General features: G+C 42.3%; 2 protein-coding genes across 3 annotated transcripts in view; both read right to left on the reverse strand.

Annotated features, from left to right (window-relative positions):
- col25a1 (collagen type XXV alpha 1 chain) overlaps positions 1-18,130 on the reverse strand; it is a 79,702-nt gene extending 61,572 nt beyond the window's left edge. Inside the window, exons 1-3 of the mRNA XM_077588252.1 lie at positions 18,057-18,130; positions 17,579-17,980; positions 17,433-17,502 (exon numbers count right to left, since the gene is read on the reverse strand). Of these exons, the coding sequence (XP_077444378.1) occupies positions 17,433-17,502; positions 17,579-17,809 (301 nt within the window). The 5' untranslated portion in view covers positions 17,810-17,980; positions 18,057-18,130. The remainder of the gene's footprint in view (positions 1-17,432; positions 17,503-17,578; positions 17,981-18,056) is intronic.
- A 962-nt stretch (positions 18,131-19,092) lies between these two features.
- Positions 19,093-23,554, reverse strand: larp7 (La ribonucleoprotein 7, transcriptional regulator). Of its 2 annotated transcripts, XM_077589596.1 has the most exons (13): positions 23,507-23,554; positions 23,097-23,286; positions 22,931-23,031; positions 22,783-22,866; positions 22,555-22,719; positions 22,388-22,490; positions 22,064-22,324; positions 21,865-22,000; positions 20,822-20,937; positions 20,632-20,735; positions 19,542-19,701; positions 19,390-19,481; positions 19,093-19,323 (listed from the first exon to the last, which is right to left on the reverse strand). In XM_077589596.1, the coding sequence occupies exons 2-13, from the start codon at positions 23,278-23,280 to the stop codon at positions 19,246-19,248; spliced, it is 1,584 nt and encodes a 527-aa protein (XP_077445722.1). In that variant the 5' UTR covers positions 23,281-23,286; positions 23,507-23,554; the 3' UTR covers positions 19,093-19,245. The 2 variants fall into 2 exon arrangements, with proteins under 2 accessions (XP_077445722.1, XP_077445721.1); XM_077589595.1 differs by having other exon boundaries at positions 21,865-22,324.
- Between the last annotated feature and the right edge of the window lie 96 nt (positions 23,555-23,650).

The raw sequence follows: 23,650 nt of genomic DNA on the forward strand, positions 1-23,650 counted from the left end.
GGTAGGGAACCTATGGCTCGGGAGCCACATGTGGCTCTTTTGATGGGTGCATCTGGCTCTCCGCTAACCTGTGAGCTAAAACATGGAAACCATATACTACATCTAGAGCTGCTTTAATCTTCATTTTTTTGCATTAGATTCTTCTGGAATGCACACCAATTTATTAGCAACTGCACAAGAATGTGAAAAGTAGTTTTTTCTACTTTAAAAGTGGTGAAATTACTAAAAACATAGGCATCCATTTACATGTATTTTGACTTTAAAATTCGGAGTATGGCTCTCAAGGAATAACATTAGAAAATATGAATAGTTTATGGCTCTCTTCGTCAAAAAGGTTCCCGACCCCTGATTTAAATGGTAATTATCAATAACATTCCGGGCGACCAATCGACCGTGTACCCAAAAAATAGAAGCCCAATTAGTAGCACGTCTCCCCTTTGGTTTGTTTACTTCTAGTCGCCTATAACGCAAAGTATTTTTACCAGGTTTTTTCACCCGTGTCTGTTCTTTACAGCATTTTTCTGGGGTCTCACTCCCCCACCATCTCCATTTCTTGTCCCTAATTGGTTTTCGGGTTGTAAAACGAAAGCATTGACATCCATGTTTAATGATTATAGGGTAGAATTTCCTTTTTATTTGCGACGCCAAGAGCCACTTGACACGGACGCCGTCATGCCAACATTGTTACGCATGTCGTAGGACGTCTGGAATGTCTTTGGACTGCGGAGGTTCAAGTATTGATCGATTGGTCGATTCCTGGACGCTCTTTTGCCGGCTTGTATTGCACCAAAGGTTTCTACCGCACACGATTTTTTTACAGCCAGATGCTTGAAACTTCAATTTCTATTAAACTCAGGGGTGGAGGAAACAGAAAAGACCACTTGCCCGTGATTCGAGTACGTCAACACATCGAGATCCGAACAAAACGGACATCTAGCACCCCCAAAGCCAATCGAACCAGATCCCATTTGATTTCGATGAATCGTAATCGTCAGTTGACAGGACAAACGCATCCCTTGATTGGTTCTTGAGTGATCGCAAACTTCGTTTTGACTTCAGGGACTTAAAGACCACACAGCTGAAAGGTCTAAAGGGCGGTTTTAGCGAAGGATTTGCTAGCAGGGGGACTATAAACATTCCTGCCAACTCGGAATAGGACTAAAATGAACAGCCTCATTGGCACAAAATCCCAATGGGGTCCGAGCAGATGGTGCCTGTAGATTTAAGGGTGGGCTCCTGGGCTAATTGCGCCGCCGGATACGATAAACGTGTCCGGCGAAGACATGCGACACTAAGTTGAGCGCCAACTTGAGCCGTGAACTTCTGCGGGCGATCCGGCGAGACACCGAAATGAATGCCGACCCTAATCTCCGTAGGGTCTGACCGGTGTTACTTGGTTGTTAACAGTTGCCCAGCTGGTGCCTGACTGAAAAGGCAACAATGCGCGATTGCGCGGAATGCGGACTGCGAGAGATTGGATTTCGACCAAGTCGCGTCGCGGGTTGATGAAAAGTCCAAACTGATCCCTTGGGTAGAAGACGATAGCGCCATTTTCGTCGCAGCCGCGTTAGCCTAGCTTGTATCTTGTCGTTAGAGACCATGAGTGGGATTTTAGCGCGGGGAGGGGGAAAAAAGCTGGGAAAGCCACCGAAGCATGTCGGCGAGAAGGCCTTCTCTCTCATTTCGGATCGGGAAAAGATGACGGGAACGGCTGGTGGGTATGCCTGCGGTTTGGGTTTCCTCCCACGAAAACCTCACCGGGTGACCAAGAAGCATTTCATGAATTGCGAAAGACGGCGGGCGTCAAGATTGAGCCAAAATCGAATGACTGCAAATGGACAGATATTCGTCCCAAAGGCTTCTCTGCGGCTAAAGAAATATTGGCATTAATACAGGAATAATTACCGTGTTTTCTCGCATATTGACCGCCTCTGCGTATAAGCCGTACCCTTAAAATTGTTGAAATGTACCATTACTCTTGTATAAGACGCCCCCTGATTTTCAGTTTTCACCTCCATATTCATGGTTTTAATTGGGAGTACAAATGTGTTACTTTGAAGGGAAAATCTTAAGAAACGGTCTGAAATACTACTTAAATATTTCTGAGATGCTATAGGAATCGAAAGGATAGTTTGCTGGATTTCACATTCCGAAAGGGTGTTGCCTGCACGTAGACAAATTCAAAAAGGAAGTCAGGTGAGCAGTACAACCAGGAAGTGTAGTAAATAGTGGTCTAGTTTGTCATTCCTAGGTAAGATGGTGTCGACCTGGGCGAGCAATGGCAGGAACAAGTGAGTTTTTTTCACGTTTTATGCAAGATAAAGTTTATTTTTTCTTAAATTTCATTCAAATACTTCCAAATATATTTTGTCTAGCGTTTTATCCGTTTATCTTTTCTCTATTTTGAAATAAATGACCCTATCGGCCGCATTGCGTTTTGGCGTTTCGTCCCACCAAACCCAATAACATCAAGCATTGGAGATTGATTCGCTGTCCAGGTTTAAGTGACAAGCTCATTTTACAGTTAGCGATCGCTGGAGTTTTGCAGAACTTCAACCTTCATTTGTTACTGCGTTTTCATGTATTTGACCCAGTTCAAAACTTTGTCCCATCAATCTTTTCTACCAGCGAATTACAAGGTGTCATCGCTCCGCAAAACCAACATTCCGCCTCTGCAAATTTTGGACGACGGACCCTTTTTAATCACCGCCGCCGACAAAGCCCCTTTCTAGTCGGGAACGTCTGCATGAATGCCCCAGCGTGGAAACTGGAATTGCTGCTAATGAGCCCCCAGAAACGAAGCAAGGGGGGGAGGGGGATCACGGCCACCAATCCTGATGAACCTTTGCCTTATATTCAACCTGGAAACGACCAAAGTTCAGCAGGTTATCCTGGCCAAAGACTTGGTAAAACCTCATCCTAATGATGCATCTCATGAATTTATAAGCCCGCCGGGCATCTGCGAGTGTTCTGAATATTAGCAGGCTAGCCTCTCAATGTGAATAATCCATGAGAACCCTTGCTAGGGCTTGGAAACAATCTTTAAAGTGCATTTTTATACTTCCTTCGTTCTGGTAAATTAGAAAAATGAGAACTGATAAATAACGCCTACATTTCGACACCATAGCGCTTTTGATGACTAAAGCGAAATTCTTCTTTCTTTAAGTCTGTCAGACTGCAAACAAGCTCGGGGGGTGGGTGTCGTTCCCTGCCGTGCCGCCGCTCTTTTACCCCCGTCCTTCGTCATCTCCAAAATAGCCGACACCTGACGCGACAACTGGGATTCGGCGGTTGCGGTCCTTGGACCCAGAATGGCCGGGTCCCGTTTCAAAGCCCCGCCATCCTAGGGGCTATTTGAGTGTGATGACCTTTGACCTCTAGCTTCCGCACCCTGATCACATCCCACTCGGCATGCTTTTACGCGCCAACTACTTGGCAGCAAGATGCTACGTTTGCGCAAACACTAAGCCCCCCCATGAGTGTGTGAACACACTATATTTTCTAATCTATTACCATAATTTCTCGCATATACGCCATATTATTAACACAAAAAAATGATGACTGAATCAAGGGTAAGGCTTATATGTGCACAAATTAGACAAGACAATACGGCCGATACGGTAATTTGTTTCAAAATAGAGAAAAGATAAACAGTCAAAACGCTAAACAAAAATTATTTTGACGTCTGAGTGAAATTCAAGAAAAAAACATCTTGCATTTTTGCTTTTTGAATTTAACTTCCCTATGATATTAACCCAAATAATGTGCAATTCATACAGTATCTCCGAAATACCACATTTTTCTCAAGATTTTCCCTTCAAAGTAACACATTTGTACTCCCTTATTAAAAACATGAATATGGAGGTGAAAATTGTGAATCAGGGGGCGGCTTATACGCGAGAAATCGTAAAATTCAACGATTTTAAGGCGAGAAAATACGGGAAATGGCATTGTCAAGCACACGTGTCACGTTGAGTGGTAGAGCAAACACTAAGCCCCCCCAAGAGTGTGTGAACACACTATATTTTCTAGCCTATTACCATATTTTCTCGCATATACGCCGTATTTGTGACAAAAAAATGATGACTGAATCAAGGGTACGGCTTATATGCGCACAAATTCGACTTGACATGCACGAAACTGCAAGGTGACAAAGACGAAACGCCATAACGCCAGACAATGCGGCCGAGATGGTCATTTATTTCAAAATAAGAGAAAAGATAAACAGATATAATGCTTAACATAATTCATTTTTGAAGAAAAAAAATGGAGGGGAAAATTGCGAATCAGAGGTCGTCTTATACTCAAGAAATTGTAAAATTCAATGATTTTAAGGCAAATTTCAGGGTACGGCTTATACACGGATGCGGCTAATATGCGAGAAAATGTCAATTCTCAAACATTTGACTCTTATTTTTCCCTCTTCCACACACGTTCCCCCTATAACAACTGGCAAATAGTTTTTACCATGAAATGTTCGCACATGTATTGTTAAATCAGTGTACCGTCATCCCCCTTGTTGTGGCCAGTCCGTGTAGCGTAGCATGGAGCTATCATTATTGCATTAAAAAACCCGAAACAAAAATGTTTCAATATTTGCCCCACCAAACCACAACAGAAGCTCATGTTCATGACATAAACGTTTACACATGGCAAATGGCTCTAATTGGAGGAGCATCCACCCCGTGGTTTCATATTGTTGCGTGTTTATGAATGGTAAACCAACCATGCTCCAAATCCCTTAAGGATATTTTTAATTACAGACGCTCCCCTACTTACGAACATTCGAGTTACGAACAACGGTACATACGAACATGTCTGCAAATTGCTTTTATGTCGAAAAATGTTCGTAAGTTCAATTTTGTATTGCGCGCCTTTTTCCGAGTAGTGCTTCTTTCCGCCGCTAATACCGACACCTGGCGCTGTGAGAGCTCAGCTCACCCAGCATCTACCTTCCTCTGCCCAGTTCGTTGCAGTGCGGAAGTACGTGAACGTATCTCCAGTGCGTAAAGAACCTTTTTCATTTTTATCGTTAAATATCTCGTGCATCCATTATTCAATATGGTTGGTGAAAAGCGAAAGGCTTCTATTGAGGGAGGTGCAAGGAAGAGGCAAGCCATTTCATTTGAAATGAGTGGCAATAATAACGAAGCTTGATGCGCGTGAGAAAGTGGTGAGCGTTGCACGTGAATACAACTTGAATCGTTCGACCGTCAGTACCATTTGTAAACATAAAGATCGAGCAGCAGGACCCAAATATTGAACGTTGCACAAAGTTTGCAAATCAATTGAATGATGCCATACAGTGCTACCGCATCATTTATGATGAAAAAAAGAAAACTGCAATCGTCATTAGATAGCTTATTTCGGCCAGTTTCTAGTAAATCTCTCTCTCTCTAATGTATGTATACAGTACTGTATGTATTCTCTCCATGTTATTAAATGTTTTTTTCAGTACAAACCAATGCGTGTTACTTATACAAGCCTTAAACATACAAATGCACTTATATAAACCTTCAATATTCTTATATAGGCCTTAAACATAAATTATAATACAAAATATAGCACTGAGCAACTTACGAACAAATTCAACTTATGAACAAACACTCTGAACCTAACTCGTTCGTAAGTAGGGGAGCGTCTGTACCCCATTTTGGAGTCGACAATCAAGTATTTTTTTATTGTAAAATATACCAAAGTTCAACACGTAAACGTCACAAGTTGACGGCAATTCGGTGCCGTCACATTATTTCTCTCTGGGATCAATTATGACGGTTTACTGCTTCACTAAAATTAATCCCAGCCGCCGTTTGGTGACAGAGCTGGCGTTTGGGGGCGTGGTTAAACACTAACTTCAACGGTCGCCGTTACTTAGGAAAGCTCGGAAATCGTCAATCGAGACTGAGTCGGCATAAGAGTTCATTCCAGTCCACTCTCTCTTCGTGAGACTCAAAAACAACGCTCTTAAGAGACCTTTGTAAGCCTTAATTAAAACTTCATGCCGCATCCTTGTCAAATTAAAAATCAAGTGACGAACTGCTAGCAAATTGGTTCCGCTGAAAGTGGGCCCTACTTCCTCCGCACGGGACCTAGCGAGCTCGGCACGTCAATAAATCCCACCCTGGTTAAACGTCTCATTAAATTTGAAATAATCCCAGGGCCAGAACTGGGACAATACTATTTATTAAATATGCCGAGACCAACTTAGATAACAAAATCTTCCATTACAAAGCTCCTCCTCCACTGCACGAATTTCTACAAAAAAACACATCAACAAATCTAGCTCTAGTGGTGACCGTGCATATTACATCTACTATATTTTCTCGCATATTAGCCGCCTCCGCGTATAAGCCTTACTCCTAAAATTGCCCTAATTGAATTTTACAATTCCGAGTATAAGACGCCCACTGATACACAATTCAAAAAGGAAGTCAGGTGAGCAGTACAACCAGGAAGTGTAGTAAATAGTGGTCATGTTTGTCATCCGTAGGTAAGATGGTGGCGCCATGAGCGAGCAATGGCAGGCACAAGTGAGTTTTTTCCTGTTTTATGCAAGATAAGGTTTATTTTTCTTCTTGAATTTCATTCATAGACGTCAAGATTAATTTTGTTAAGTATTTTATCTGTTGATCTTTTCTCTAATTTCAAATAAATCGGCCGCATTGTCTTGCGTTATGGCGTTTCGTGCATGTCAAGTCTAATTTGTGCGCGTATAAGCCGTACCATCAAATCAGTCATTTTTTTTGCACGGGATAGGGCGTATATGCGACAAAATACGGTCTTTTTTGCCGCATCTCTTTCGTGTACAACTACTATATCTACGAAGACTGAACATTTTATGACTATTAAACCACTCGTTATTTATTAATTTGTCAATATATGGCGAATTAGAAGAAATAAAACATTTTTTCCAATCCAATATCCTGTTTTTGGTGTTTTTTCAGAGGGTTTGGAACAAATCCATTTGTTTTCAATTCATTTCAATGGGAAACGTTCGCTCGAGTTACGAAAACCTCGACATACGATCTCAGTCTCGGAACGGATTACGATCGTATGTCGAGGTACCACTGTATATGTTCATTAATATGTACTGTCCCTTTATTAAATAAATCAAACTCAAACGTGGCAGATGCTCTAACTTGAAAATGTCTGTTCCCAGGTGGCACCTGCAAACAGATTAGACTACAAAGCCCATCAATGCCGCTGGTTTGACAGCAGGAAGAACCCTGTTTAGAAATCCTGGCCGTAAAAACAAAACTTAGCATTCCTCGCCAGCTACAACAACAAACGCCAACGCCTGCTACCGCCGCACTTTATTTAGCGGACCAAAGGAACCACTTGCCGTGGAGACATCTTGTTTGTTTTCACCCAAGTGGGCGGCATCGAAGGCCACACAGGCGGGCCAAAATCCTTTGCGTATTTGTCTTTGTACCGAGTCGAGGGCGGGGCTAAATAACAGGTGCGGAGAACGGTCGAGTCGGCGTGCCGAGCATCTTCGGCGCGGAAGATGCGGATCGGCGGTAACGTGAGATTTTGCGCTAGTAAATCAACTGCCGCCGACTGAACTCGTAGCCAGTCCCGGAAAAAGAAAACGGACCACTTGAAACTAGCGGGGATTTAAAGTCGAACAACAAAAAAACGAACGCCTTCAGTTCACACAATTGTCAACACAAATGGCGGTTGCCACGGCAACAAGAGGGATGCCATTCACATTCCGGACTGGAGGGGCCAGAGGATGCGGATTCAAACGTGGATCGAGTTTCATAACAGCGTCAAACCGGAAGCCGTGACAGTTGTCGAGATCCGTCCACCGCTCGGAGGGTCCCGTAAAAGACGAGCTGCCATTCAAAACTGGAAAGGGACCCTCGTAAAGGCCTCCCATCGTGAATCGACAAACACACGGCTGCGAGCCGGACCCCCCGCCATTAAACGAGTCCCGGTATCACGGAATGCGGACTATGTCGGTCTTTCGCAGGCCTTAAATGTGTTGCCATGGTGATGCAAATTGGAATGGAGCGATGCCCCACGATGAGATGAAAAGATTCAGAAATCAAATCTCTGTAAAGACGGACTTAAAAAAACGACATCGGTGAATCTCGACTAGCGATTCCCACAATTTTAACTCATTGGCTGCCAAGGACGAGTGTTCAGTTCAAATCCAATGAAATTGAATGTCATTTCAATTCACATATGTTTATCAAAATAACCAAATAACAGAATGAATTAAAAATCCAAAGTATTCTGTCAATTCAAAATGTGTATCTAAAAATGCAGAATTTAAAAGAGCTACTTTAAAAATAAATACAAAAAATAAATGTATACTTCATGGAAAATGACTACATTATATATTCATACTATAAAATGAATGTCAATTCCTTTACCGTAATTTCGGATGTACTGTACTTATTTATACTTCAAGCCATACCCTTAAAATTGCCTTAAAATCGTTGAATTTGACAATTTCTCTCGTATAAGCCGCCCCCTGATACACAATTTTCCCCTCCATTTTCATGGTTTTAATAGGGAGTACCAGTGGCGGTCCGTGCATTTTCTCGTAGCGCCTTCAACGGGTAAAATCCACTTCCTAGCAGCATTTAATAATTAAATACAAATACTGGAGCTTTTCAGACATTACAACTGGGGGGTGATTTTGCCGGGAAAGGACAGCGATGGACGTCAATGGCGGAACAGCAAAAATTGCACTAAAATGGGGTAAAATCCACTTCCTAGCAGCATTTAGTGATTAAATACAAACACTGGAGCTTTTCAGATATCAGAACTTGGCCCACAATTGAAATATTATTGAGGAATATAGCCATATTTTACTCACCAAAAATCATTTTTAACTGTACACAATATCCATCCTCCTTTGTTTCTTCCTTCTTTTCTATCGCCATCGAAGCTAATGCTGAAAGTCGAGCCTGTCCTATCGTATTTTCTGGCATAGTCCGCCTTGAAAATGGCTTTAAATCAACACAACAATATATTTGCTTGTGCAGCTAGCTCCAGATACAGTTTGGTAGCTAATCGTAGTTGGTGAAAGCAATGACGTATCCCTACGCCTGCGACAAGGCCTGGTGTCACCAAATCCAATTCTGATTGGTTAAAGCAACAGTCTTATCGACGCTTGTTTAATGCAGCAGAGCCTGCAGAACTGATTGTGAAGGCCTTGAGGCAGATTTCTGACCCTGGCAACAAATAATGGCTGAAATGTGATTGGTCAAATGCTTCAATATGAAAACACACATCTGGAAGCAGTGCAAACAGGGGGGAAAGCAATGAAAGGAAGCTAACAGACAATTTGGAATTATCTAATAAGTATTGATGGACAAAATATAATATATGATTCAGATATTTCTTAGGCCAGCAGAGAAGGCCTTGAAGGCCCTGACGGCCCGCCACTGGGGAGTACAAATGTCACCATCGCACGTGGTAGTCTAATTTGTGCGCATATAAGCCGTACCCTCGATTCAGTCATCATTTGTTTGAGTGACAAAACAGCCTATATGCAAGAAAATACGGTAAGCAAAATAACAAAACTCTGGACAGTAACTGTCCTACAAAACAGTTTCTTCTGGTCTATCTGGCGACAAAAAAACATGACTGGACGCTGCCAACTGATCTGACCTCGTTACACCGTACTTAAGAGCTCTGCTGGGATCAATTTAATAGGCCGGGATATCAATATTTGCTTAGCATGAGAATTTGACGATGGGCTAGCGCCATAAATAACCGAAATAAAGAACCCAATGACACGCTACTTTACAACCGTATACATTGGGGACTTGTTCGCTGTTCCAATTGTCGCCATCCAACAAGCCCCCAAAAAAATCAGCTGCCAGACTGTCCAAAGCCACCACGCGCCACATATGAGGAAAAGCCGGCAGGGTTTTGGTTACACAAAAGCGCTGCGGATTCCACTCGTTCCCACACTGTAAAGCTTTCACCGCAAACCTTCAAAGCCTCGGAAATGTTCCGCGGCAATTGGCGTCCGTCAGTCCCGTGGTACCAAAGTGTGTTTTGGCCCGCGTATGGAAAACTGCCGGACTGTCCCTGCGGCCACGGGACGACGCTTCGTGAACCGCGTTCTTTACCGCTGCGGTCTGGGACAACAAAAAATACCCCAACATGTCCATTACAAGCAATAACAATTAAGACTAGACAGAAACACTAGCATTTTTTTCGATGTTTGGCTATTTCAAGAAGCAATTGGAGGCGGGACAATCTACAGACTACTTTGGAATCTTTCCAGCAAGGTCTAGCTAGTCCAGAAGGTCCCTTTTGAAAAAAAAGTAACAGCAGACGTGACAAGCGCCACAACAGATGGGCTGAAATCTCAAGTTTCCTGTCTGATGTTTTTATTTTCGTGCCGCGTAGTCTTTGGGCTTGCCTCCAACTCAGACCAAAGTTCCCCCCAGGTCAAGGCCTCGTAGTGGTACACGGTCGATTGGTCGCCGGTCCTTTGGTCACCCGGAAGGTTATTGATAATTACCATTTAAATCGTTGCTCAAATTCCCTAAATACAAACTGCGAATGACTATTTAGTCATACTTAATGCCCTAGTAATTATTAAGCTAAAGAAAAGCTCCAAATTTCCCGGATTTTTATTGTTTTTTGTTGGAGAACTTGTTAAAACCCTGACTGATGTCGCTTCTTAAAGGGATAACGCATGTACATACAAACTCTTTCTTATACACTCACACGTCGGCTCAGTGAAACTGCTCATGGCCATTGTTGGCTTTTATTGATGCGTAGATCGAGTTGTTTTACCTTGTTTTGTCGCCGGTCTTTTGGTCGGCGGTCTTTTGGTCGGCGGTCTTTTGGTCACCGGTCTTTTGGTCGCCGGTCTTTTGGTCGCCGGTCTTTTGGTCGCCGGTCTTTTGGTCGCCCGTTGTCGCGGTCGGGGCGACCATAAGACCGGCGACCAAAAGACCGGCGACAAAACAAGGTAAAACAACACGGTCTACGCATCAATAAAAGCCAACAGTGGCCATGATCAGTTTCACTGATGACCTGTGAGTGTATAAGAGTTTGTATGTACATGCGTTGTCCCTTTAAGAAGCTACGTCAGTCAGGGTCTTAACAAGTTCTCCAACAAAAAACAATAAAAGTCCAGGAAATTTGGAGCTTTTCTTTAGCCTAATAATTACTAGGGCATTAAGTATGACTAAATAGGCATTCGCAGTTTGTATTTAGGGAATTTGAGCAACGATTTAAATGGTAATTATCAATAACCTTCCGGGCGACCAAAATACCGGCGACCAAAAGATTGGCGACCAATCGACTGGCAACCAATTGACCACACACGCTTTTAGTAGTTGTATTTGTTTGTCACCGCTAAGGCAACGATACCGGCCTATTCTCAAAACACAAAAGCGCCTTGCAACCTCAACAAACTGACTTTTCAGGAGCCATTTGTTTCGGGAAACCGTCTTGCAAAGTCTGGCGACAAAGTAGACCGAAGCACACCTAGCAGGAAGTGGTAGTCATAACCTGCTGACAACTCTCTTGGTAAAACAGACAAAGAACTGCAGGAGGTCTTAGAGCACCTAGCGCAAACCATCTGTCATCTGTTATGGTTTCAAACATCAACACTCAACTTGGCTAATATCGATTCCTGAGCTAACCCGGACAAAAGCAACTGTCTACGGGGATTTGGTTCGGAGTCTGTAGCCTGCGGGGTGATTTATTATCCATAGACACCGTTGTCAAATGATAGTACGACTCACCACTAATCCAAAAAACAAAAAAATAAAATAAAATGTGTCCGGTAGACTCGTTGTTATTGCCAAAGGCGGAAAGACCTTGTGGAAGTCGTAACGTTAGCGGCGCGTGAACAAAAGCACTTTTATGCCGTTTAGCTTAACCAGAAGTCGACCGCAGTGTTGACACGTCGTAAACTGTCATTATTTGGAGGATCGTGATGCAAAAACGGCCAAGTAGGGGACAACGAAGTCCAAATATAAGCAGCGTATTTCAACAAAACACCATCGAGTTTTACACAGTTCACCCCGGTGGACCTTGATTATTTCCCAGTGTCATTTCTTCTACTGAATCCCTTAATGAAAACGCGGTGGTCTCTGTGGCGGAAGGAAGTCTGGCATCTATAATAAGGACGCGGCGTTACTAGCGCCTTGTTTACTGTGAGACGCCTGCCCGTGTGTGATGTGGCCGCCTTGCCGGACCGAATTGGCCGCCTGCATCATCTTTCAAAGCTGCTTTTAACCAGAGGCGTCCCGCTGTCCAGATTCCGCGCCTCCTTTTGCAAATTTGCAGAAATGCCCGGCGAGCGGATGGTTTCAATGTGCAGACCGCCGGGTGGTTTTCCACACGGGATTTCTTCAAAAAAAGGGGAACAAAGTCATGTTTGTGCAAGTACCGTCGACTTTTAACGTTCAGATTGAAGGATTCCTATTGGATTCGTCTATAAATCTATTTTTTTTTGCAAATGTCCAATCGGATCTGGGCCGGGATGACCGGTTACCGTGGCAACCGAGGCGTCAATGGGCGTCTCGGATAGTCAAAACTGAATCTAAGCTGTTCTGACTGAGAAGTACCGTATTTTCTCGCATATAAGTCGCCTCTGCGTATAAGCCGTACCCTTAAAATTGCCTTAAGATTGTTTATTTTAGCGCTTTATCTGTTTATCGTTTCTCTATCTTGAAATAAATGACTTATTGTCTTACGTTATTGCGTTTCGTGCAATTTGTGCGCATATAAGCCGTACCCTCGATTCAGTCGTCATTTTTTTGAGCGACAAATGTGGCGTATATGCGAGAAAATACGGTATTTCATCCGTATCGGAAAAGATTATTTTAGCTTAATTCACATCGGTCGGAATTACTGGATCGATTTACAACCAATATTTAATCTTATAAAAAAAGCATAGATTGATAAAAGGTACTGCGACAATGCCAAGAATTGTAAATATATATGTGATATATATATTTTTTATTATTGATCTAAACCTCAGATAGCTTACCGAATTTTCACGACTATAAGGCGCACATAAAAGTCTTAAATTTTCTCCAAAATAGACAGGGCGCCTTATAATCCAGTGCGTTTTATATATGGACCAATACTAAAATTGTTATCACGATAAAATAAAATGAATCAGTCGATAGGGTACACCGACTCTACTATTTTCCCTTAGACAAAGTACTGCGCAGTGACTGCTGGGATATGTAGTAGTTCTTTTGTCAATACACCCAATGGATTGTGGCCTGTATACATCGACATCAATACAGCTTGACGAAGCATGGAAAGCACCGTTGGAAAAGTTACGCTAGCTACCAGCTAGCTACTATTTGTGAATGGATTGTGGCGGCCTGGACGACCGTATAAAACGCAGCGTTTTCGATGACTAATTTGGATAATTGTTCAATTCGGACACAGAAAATTTGGACTTTGATGGATTTGTGGGTGATGATGACGTGAGTAAGTTGTAAAATGGCTAAATAAAGTACAACCGAACTTACTTTTGCTTCCGTTGCCTTTTTAAAAATGTGTTTTTAGCGTGTGGGTGTAGCGTGCAAGAACTATATATCCCAGCAGTCACTGCACACCGGAAACCGGAAATAGAGTCTGGGGCTGCTTCCGGTAGCCAGCGCTATTGCGGTTAGATATTCATATATATTATATATGGGTCTAAAAAAATGGTGCGTCCTTTGTATGTTTAAAATACAGAAATAGCACTCGTTACTGACACTGCGGCTAAAAATACGGTATAGGTTTTTAATCGGAAATAAATGAAAAAAGATTTCTCAGTCCTGGAACTTTGCAAAGCCTAATTTGAGCTAAAATAGTCAACCAACAATGAATATTCCGACAACCCGCCCCCTTAGAACATGGCAAAAAACTATGTTTTTAACGCATAAACAGGCGAGGCTTTGATAGCGAGGGTAAATATTGACTTCTCCGAGACGCTTAACTTACGAAAGTGGGCTCGCCACACCTGCCGCGGCGGCCAAATTTACACCCGGAGGACCGAGTCGAGGGGGCGGGGGGGGTCCCGACAGGGCCGGCTTTCTTGGCGAGGTAGCGGGAGACTCGCCAAGAGGCGCAATCCGTGCACGCGCTAAGCACACGCGACATGCTAACGAGCGACATGAGGCCGCTGACATGTTCAATACGTAAAGACGTCACACAAATTCCTAGATTACCGTAGTTTCTCGCGTATAAGCCGTTTTGTAACTAAAAAAATGATCACTGAATCAAGGGTACGGCTTATATGCGCACGAGACTTGCTATACTCTTTTTCAACAGTAGATGTCGGCTAAGTAACATTTACTATTTGTTGGTTATTTTCTGTTTTGCAGTAAGAAAACAACAATTACAGTATGAATTATTCACTTCTTTATGATATTGACCCTAATAATGTGCTTTTGACTCATACGGTATCTACTATCTATAATTTTTCTTAAGATTTTCCTTTCAAAGTAAGACATTTGTACTCCCTATTAAAATGGAGGTGGAAATTGTAAATCAGGGGGCGGCTTATACGCGAGAAATTGTAAAATTCAACAATTTTAACGCAATTTTAAGGGCTCTGCTTATACGTAAATTTCATTGTCACAGTAGCAAGAGGGTGAGAATACAGACACAGAAAATGACATTGTAGACATAAATAAATAGGTAATAAATACGTTAATAAATAAATATATGTATATTGTAACAGTATATCTTATCTTTTCATGTTTTAGTTCCATTTTCATTTCAAAAAGCTAAAAAGCTAGTCCTGGATTGTTCCCTAAATGTTACAGAAATGTTATTTTTTGCAAAAAGATGATGTCCACGCTCTTAATTTCCAACTCAGCGGACCGCACCGGACCCCCGAGCCCCGAGTTTGACACCCATCCCATACATCGTCTCTAACACAGGAAAAAAAATGGCCTCTCTAGATTCACCTGGTAAAACAATGCAGTCCATACATAGTAAACAGTGGTTGAAATGAGTATTTTTTCACAAAACGCCACTAAAATCTCAAAATTGCCAATCATAACCGGCGCCGGCGCCCAATCTTCGGAACGTTGCGATAAAAGCTCCGGTTGCCATGGTGAGCTCCAGCCCTCCTAACGAGGGTCTGTCCAAAGGCAGCCGTCTCGCCTGCTCCGACGATATCGGGTGACCGGCCAATTGAATTAAAAACGGCGAGCCGACATCGGCGCTTTAAGCAGCTGCTCGACCCGGTTCTTTTCGGACCCCCGAAGACCATGGGGGGAGTCGAAAGAAGGGGTTAAGAAAGAACTAAATCTTCCCGAAAACCCCAGAGAGACAAACAATACGCCGACTATGCCATACGTTAAAGTCCTCACTGCGAGGATGACGCAAAGGGGCTCTTAAAGGGTCAAAGGGCACCGGTGGGACGAGATGGAGGGTCCGTCAAACTCAAAACATCTTGGCCGGACAACAGGAAATGTTCAAGGGCACGTGAGAAGAAGCACTTTAAAGATACTTGGTTTTGTTCGCCGACTCTCCATTCAAGATTTGCCCTCCGGTTCTACGCGGGTTATAAAAGCAACGCGGGTAAGTGCGGCGCCTTTTGAATGGCGCCGCTTCCGAGGACGCCGACCTTTCGCAGAAGACGAAGAATGGGACTTCAGTCAGCGTCAACAGGAAGCAATCATTGAGAGCTTGGAGAGTTTCCACGACTTTCTAACTGTTGGGTTTATTCTGGGATGTTACTATATGTTCATTAAGCATTTAATAGGTAATGAAGCTATAAATTAATTTGTGCTATACTTTATGTTGGGACCGAGTAAGCTCCCCCCACAACTGCTTTCGAGGCCAGTTAATTGTTTAGAGGACTATTGACCTGACAGATAACCGAGTCCCGGAACCAAAGGACTGTTGATCTGAGTTCGCAATGAAGATCTGTGAAGGACTGTTAAATTGCTTGACTTGGATTCCGGCAGATGGCGATAATCGAATCAACTTCTGAAAATACTCGCATTATTGTTTAAAAATACGGTCGCTCTGTTTACCTTATAAAGAAATTATTATGCTGACTTGTGCAAATTCTTACGCAGGTGTTTTTGGTTCCGATCTAATATGAGATTGTTGTGGCAGTTGTTTTTTGACCTTAATGGTGTTATTCGGTTAGCTTATGCAATTGTTTGAATCAGATTACCTTAAATGTTTTGATTAAAGTGTATTAATAATAAACCTGTCACTAACCAATGGCGGCGGAGGACTCTAGTCACATGACTTGACTTAAGTCTAACTCTGGTTTGGGTCCAATGAGTAGATTCCAAACACGCCATTTTTTACATACATTATTAATATTGCATGTAGTAGTAAAAAAAAAAAACTTGCCCCAAATTATTATGCAATAATTCAGCAATAAAATGCTAATATATTGCTAATGTGTAATTTTTTTTAAACTATAATACACTTTAGAGCTTTGTCTGGTGCCTTTGTTACTGTTTTTGCATTTTTATTTGTATCAATTTATCAATTTAGTTATAATTATTCATGATGACAATTGAAATAAAATGCTAATATATTGCTAATGTTTAAAAATATAATCTTTAATACACTTTAGCACTTTTTCTGGGGGCATTGATATTGTTTTTCAGTTTTTATTGGTATTGATTTATCAATTTAGTTATAATTATTGGATTGAATGCTTTTATTGTCATAATAGAAGTAGAATGAGATTCAAAAATGACAAATAATCATGTTGACAATATAAATAAAGTATATTGATAATTTGAAAAAAAATCATACACTTTAGTGCTTTCCCTGCTGGTCTTGATACAGTTTTTCAATTTTGAACTGTATTGATTCATCAATTTTGTTATAATTATTCATGGTGACATTATAAATAATGCTAAGATATTGCTATAAAATAAAGTTTAATCCACTTTCCTACTTTACCTGGTGCCATTTCCAGTGTGTGTTTTTATTCGTATTGATTCATCAATTTAGTTAAAATTATTGATGACAATGTAAATAAAAGGCTTATGTTTTGGAAAAAAAATATGTAAGAATGCAGTTCTTATATAAATAAAAGAAGAAATACATATCTATAATTCCGGATATGTTAAAATCAATTACGATTACCCCAAAATCGTCACGGTAACGATGATCTCACAGCAAAGATCCGTTTCTATTTCATATTTTTTACTTTCCAAAAACCCTGTTGCCATTCACAACATCCCACGTCCGATTCACTCGCCGTCGATGGCTTAACGACACATTCTCGCAAACTATTTCACCCGCAACCTGTCATCAAACCGTGACACATTATGAGCCGGATATTCGCAATTCTTGGCCATATCTCAGAAGGACTTTCGCACCCGCATTTTCCAACAACATGACCAGCCACTCGCCACCTCTAAGTTTAGGCCTCTCTCGCCCTCAGCTGTGCGCATCGATCACAACAGACATTTCGGACTACCCATGAACGCACCACTCGGCCGGCGACTCACCTGGTGGGCAGGTGCAATCAGGGGACGCTTGCCGGGCGGTTCGAATCTTGACTAATTGCTCGTACGAACGCTGCGGGGGTGGAAAAAAAACGGAATTTCAACACATATTCCCCCATAGGGGGTCTCACCTGAGAGGGGGGGCTCACCTGGGAGAACATCTCGTTGACTCTCCGCGCAATTAACGCGTCCAGGTGGGCGTCCACGCCGCCTTCCAAGCCCGACAGCCTTCGCCGGACGTCGGCGGCGTGGACGCCGAGGACCACGCACAAGGCGAAGGACGCCACCGAGCACAACGACGGGATGACGCGGAAAACCCGACGCCGGGGGGCTACTTTCTCCCCCGCGGATGCCGATGCTCTCTCCCCCGTGAGATCCATTCGTATCACGGGCGCAGGTTCGAACGTCCACGAGCCGGCGAGGACTCGCGTGGAAGTGAAAGGCAGCGTGGGCGTGCTTAGGTTTTCCACGCGCGCACACGTGCGTGCGTACACGCTCACGCCCCCACCCTCGTTATGGCAACAACACGCCCCCCAAACTCGAGTGGTACCCTGAAAACAAGTGACGTTTGCATTCAATTCAACGTGGATGTTCCAAAAAAAACTAAAGAAAAACAAGAAAACTCACCGTGAACGTGGAATTTGTTTGATTTCATTGACGTCGTTTGTGGACGCCATCGCAACAAGCACACTTGATGCTCATTAGGAAAACAGCCGCCCGGTGGTGTCTTTTTTTGTGGAAATTGTCGCCACACAGTGGACAAATAAGTAACTGCATTCTTACATTGATTTCAAAACATTAGCCTTTTATTTACATTGTCATCAATAATTTTAACTACTAAATTGATGAATCAATACGAATAAAAACACAAACACATTGGAAATGGCACCAGGCAAAGTAAGAAAGTGGATTAAACTTTATTTAAATAGCAATATCTTAGTATTATTTATCAGCATGAATAATTATAACAAAATTGATGAATCAATACACTTAAAAATTGAAAAACAGTATCAAGACCAGCAGGGAAAGCACTAAAGTGTATGATTTTTTTCAAATTATCAATATACTTTATTTATATTGTCAACTTGATTATTTATTTGTAAGCTTTGAATCTCATTCTACTTCTATTATGACAATAAAAGCATTCAATCCAATTCAATAATGATAACTAAATTGATAAATCAATACCAATAAAAACTGAAAAACAATATCAATGGCCCCAAATAAAGTGCTAAAGTGTATTAAAGTTTATATTTTTAAACATTAGCAATATATTAGCATTTTATTTCAATTGTCATCATAAATAATTATAACTAAATTGATAAATTAATACAAATAAAAACGGAAAAACAGTAAGAACGGCACCAGGCAAAGCTCTAAAGTGTGCTAGTTATTTTTTTTATCACATTAGCAATATATTAGCATTTTATTTCAATTGTCATGATGAATAATTATAACGACACTGGCCCTTTAAGTCAAAAGTATTTTGCACATAGAGCAGTGGCAGCCAATGAATCGTTCAAACTTTATGTTAGATTGAGTTCAAAATAACAAACAGTTCATATAATCTTAATATAATACAATGTATTAGTTTAAAAAATATAAACATTTGAACTCAACCTGTAAATATTGCACCAAACATTAAAGAAAAACAGTCCAAAAGTGTAAAAAATCATTTCTTTAATGTGTACTTCAGTCTAAAAACAATTCAATTCATGCACATTTCAACAGGGTGAACTTTCCTTTTATTCACAAAAAAAACCATTAAAAAAAATCTGTTCTCCAGTGCAAAAAAAAAAACACAAAAATCTGTCCATCAGTCCTCCTGGAAGCGAATATGCTTGTTAGCCTCCTTAGCACGCGCCGTGATGATCTTCTCCGCCCTGGAAATGAGCTGAAACCACAATTTCCCAGTCAATACCGAACACCCGAACGCCCCGCGGATCACCCGGCGTCTCACTTTATCCGTCCCACGTTTCTTCTCGCGAGGCCGGTTCAGTTTCACCTGCCGATCCACCAGGATCTTCTGCCAGTACCTCTGCTCGTGGTCACCTTGAGACAGCGTGGAGTTGTTTAAAAAATCTCGGCTCGCCATTGGCCGTTTCCGCTCACCTGTGAGGATCTCCAGCCGCCAGCTGTGCGCCTTCTGCAGCTCGTCCCGGGTGTCGTTGACGGCTCGCGCGTCCTCCGGCCGGTTGAAACGCACGTAGCCCTCGGCGTCGCCTTCCAGGAGGTCCACGTACGCCACCGGCGAGATCTTACACAGCTCGTCCTGAAAGCCAAAAAGTTGGGGGTTATTCTGGGATATTATTATATATGTGCGCATTAATCATTACATGTATGTGTGGAATATTAATCATTATATGTATATGTGAAACATTAATCGCTAAGTATAACGTTAGCAAGGACACTTCCCCCTGCAGCTGGCCCCGAGGACATTTAATTGTTTTGAGGACTATTGACCTGACAGATAACCGAGTCCCGGAACCAAAGGACTGTTGATCTGAGTTCGCAATGAAGATCTGTGAAAGACTCTTAAATTGCTTGGAGGACATTTAATTGTGTGCATATTAAACATTATATGTATATGTGGAACATTAATCGCTAAGTATAACGTTAGCAAGGACACTTTTCCCTGCAGCTGGCCCCGAGGACATTTAATTGTTTTGAGGACTATTGACCTGACAGATAACCGAGTCCCGGAACCAAAGGACTGTTGATCTGAGTTCGCAATGAAGATCTGTGAAGGACTCTTAAATTGCTTTGACTTGGATTCCGGCAGATGTTGATAATCGAATCAACTTCCGAAAATACTCGCATATTGTTTTGAAATAGTGTCGCTGGTTTCACCTTTTATGGAAATTGTTATGCTTGTGCAAATTCGTACGCGGTTGTTTTTGGTTTCCGACCTGATTGCAGTTGTTTTTTGACCTTAATTGTGTTATTCGGTTAGCTTATGCAATTGTTTTGAATAAGATAACCTTAATTGTTTTGATTCTAATGTAACTAAATGGACAGAAGAGGATGTCTTTCTTTAGAATGCTCCGTGGCGAGGACGAGCCAGGATCGATTCTCACTTGCGAGTTTAACGCTGGATTATGTCTCCGATGTCTCTCCCTTTATTAAAGTATACCTATTAATAAACCTATCAGAGCGTCAAACGTTTTCTGGAAGACATTTTGGACTTTGGCGTGGTCTTTACTTTGATGGTCTTCCTCCCCGGGAGGGCTTTGTCATCCGTGATCTTTATGATGACCCCGCTGGTGAACTGAGGTCCTCGAGCGCTCACTTTCTCGCTGGTTTCCACTTGAAGGGCGAACGAAAGCACAAAATATTGTTAATATGTTAAGCGTACGATATGGTTAGCACGGCGGTGAGGGCGTTCGACTCACTCTTCTCGTCGCCACGCCGCTCCCCGCCGTCCAGTTGCGCCATGCACTTTTTTAAGGATGACATGCTGCGCTTTTGTAACCTCAAGTACTCGGACTTCAGCTCAAGCCACGCCTTCCTGCAAAAAATAAATGGAGATGCATTGAGCATTGAGTTGGATGCTAAACTACAGTTGTGACATCATGGTATTTATTTCCAATTTTTCTTATAAATTAAAATCTACAGCCGTAAAACAGTGACATATATATATATATATATATATATATATATATATATATATATATATATATATATACATATATATACATATATATACAGTATTTTCACAACTATAAGGTGCACATAAAAGTCTTAAATTTTCTCCAAAATAAACAGGGCGCCTTATAATCCAGTGCGCTTTATATATGGACCAATACTAAAATTGTTATCACGATAAAATCAAATAAATCAGTCGATAGGGTACACCATCCTCTACAGCTCTCACAACTACGGCAAGCAGCCCCCGCCCGACTCTACTATTTTCCCCGTAGAAAAAGTACTGCGCAGTGACTGCTGGGATATGTAGTTCTTTTGTCAATACACCCAATGGATTGTGGCCTGTATACATTGACATCAACACAGCTTTACGAAGCATGGAAAGCAGCGTTGGAATAGTTACGCTAGCTACTATTTGCGAATGGATTGTGGCCGCCTGGACGAACGTATAAAACTCAGCTTTTTTGATGACTCATTTGAACAATTGTTCAATTCGGACACAGAAAATGAGGACTTTGATGGATTTGTGGGTGATGATGACATGAGTACATTGTAAAATGTGTAAATAAAGTACAACAGAACTCAGTTTTGCTTCCGTAACCTTTTTAAAAACGTGTTTTTAGCGTGTGTCTGTATGTTTAAGCTGGTGTATGTTTTGCCATGCCTGGCTGCGTCTATAAAAACGGTGCGTCCTTTGTGTGTGTCAAATACAGAAATAGCACTCGTTACTGACACTGCGGCTAAAAATACGATGCGCCGTATAGTCGTGAAAATACGGTATATATATTACTTGGATAAGACTCTCAGGGGGATGACTTCCTCGCCGATTTTCAGCTTTTCCTTGTGTTTCTTCTTCCTCTTCCTCTTGGTTTTAACCAGCGAGTCTTCTTGGTTTTCTTTCCCGCGTTCTCCTTCCACGGGAGGTTCTGCAGAACCCAAAGAATCCCAATTATTATCCTTCTCCCCCGAAATTTTCGACGCAACCTCACCACTTTCGGATACGTCTTCATCTTTCTCCCCCAGCTTCCTCATCTTGGAGGGTACCCCCGTTTCCGACTCCTCCTCCAAGTGGGAGCGCCGTCGTTTTTTTTCCGGAATTTTCCCCGCCGCCGCATTGGAACGCAGTTTTTTCTTCTTCTGCAGCTCCTCCGACGGCCGCACGTCATCCATCGGCGTCTCTTTGGCGACCTCTGCCGTCGTCTTTTTCTTCTTCTTTTTACGTTTTTTCTTCTCTTCTTCTCCGCCGCCACCTACAGGCCAAAAAAAATAAATCACACGGTAAAAGCTCCTTTTTTTCCCAAGGCTCATCCTACCTGAAGGCTGGTTTTCTGCGGGTTGCGGGAGGGGTTTCCCTTTCTTCATTTTGGGGAAAATTCCTGGTTTCCTGGGAGCGTCTTCGGGAGGATTATTGAGCATCTTGACAAAAAAATTAATAAATTTCTCTGCTCACGTGCGATGTCAATAACAAATAAACAATCACCTCAATGGCTTTGCTGGCTTGCTCCGGATTCTCGAACTCCACGAAGGCGAACCCTTTGGGATCCTGCGTGGATTTGTACCTGGGAATGCTGGCGTAGACGACACTCCCGCATTTGGAGAAGACCTTCTCGATCCAGCCGTGAGTCACGTCCTTGGGCAGAAGTTCCTGCAGAAAACGCCGCGCCAAATAATACCAAAAACTCCCGTTGTTTTCGTTGGAACATCTTACCACGTAGACCGTGCGGCTGTCCACGTCCATCGGCGCGTCTCCGATAGGAAGCTGTCGTCTCACTTTATCGCCCTCTAAGTTCACCTGAAAGTTTCCCACGGGTTGCTCTCCATTACCCAGAAGAAACGGGGTGGATTAAACACGTTACCTCCACCACGGAGGAATTCTTCAGAGCCCTGGCGATCAGTTTGGTGTCATCGGTCAGCTTTTTCAGCCTGTTGAAGCTCGCCAGCACCGACAAATCAACATCTAAGGAGGAAAAATCACCACCGTTAGAAACCAGTGACATCATCTGACATGTTCTGGTGACTTACAGCCATCGCTTGACTCCTCAATGAGCTTTTTCAGGAAGCGATCCTTGTGAAGATTGACGTCTCCGAACCAGAACTCCACTTGTTTCTTCACTTCGCCCATCAGCTGCTTGACCCGAGATCTTTTCTTCTTGTCCGTCTCTTTACTATGACCTCCGTCATCTTCTCCCCTCGTTGAATCGTTCATCTTTTTCTTCAACAGTGAACAAAAACGCACCGTGATGTGCAAAAATGCAAAAAGCGACAGCAAAGATAGTACGAATGATTAAACAACACAAGCGGGGGAGTTTTAAAAAAGCAATCGTCTGGCCCGATTACATTTCTAAACGTATTTTAAATGCTTACGGGTGAATTGCACATAATTCGGGAAGCTTTAAAAGTAAAAAAATGTCATTAATTTGAGAGATACTCACAGTGGACTTCGCAATGTGATGAACTAAGAGACACTGTCGTCGCAGGATTATTACGTCATAGCTATGCATCGAGCTTCTGTTTTGTTATTGTTTTTCTTTCCCTTTTAACAAAGTTTAAATTGCACAAAATCAAACCAGGAAAGA

The sequence above is a fragment of the Stigmatopora argus genome, chromosome 20, assembly GCF_051989625.1.
Source record: "Stigmatopora argus isolate UIUO_Sarg chromosome 20, RoL_Sarg_1.0, whole genome shotgun sequence".
Lineage (NCBI taxonomy): Eukaryota > Metazoa > Chordata > Actinopteri > Syngnathiformes > Syngnathidae > Stigmatopora > Stigmatopora argus.

Excerpts from the sequence above, each read along its gene's own strand:
- larp7 (XM_077589595.1), bottom strand. The coding sequence starts at position 23,280 with ATGAACGATTCAACGAGGGGAGAAGATGACGGAGGTCATAGTAAAGAG. Across the intron at positions 22,867-22,930 it reads AGAATTCCTCCGTGGTGGAG|GTGAACTTAGAGGGCGATAA; the intron begins GTAACGTGTTTA and ends GGAAACTTTCAG. Across the intron at positions 20,736-20,821 it reads GCGGCGTGGCGACGAGAAGA|TGGAAACCAGCGAGAAAGTG; the intron begins GTGAGTCGAACG and ends TCGCCCTTCAAG.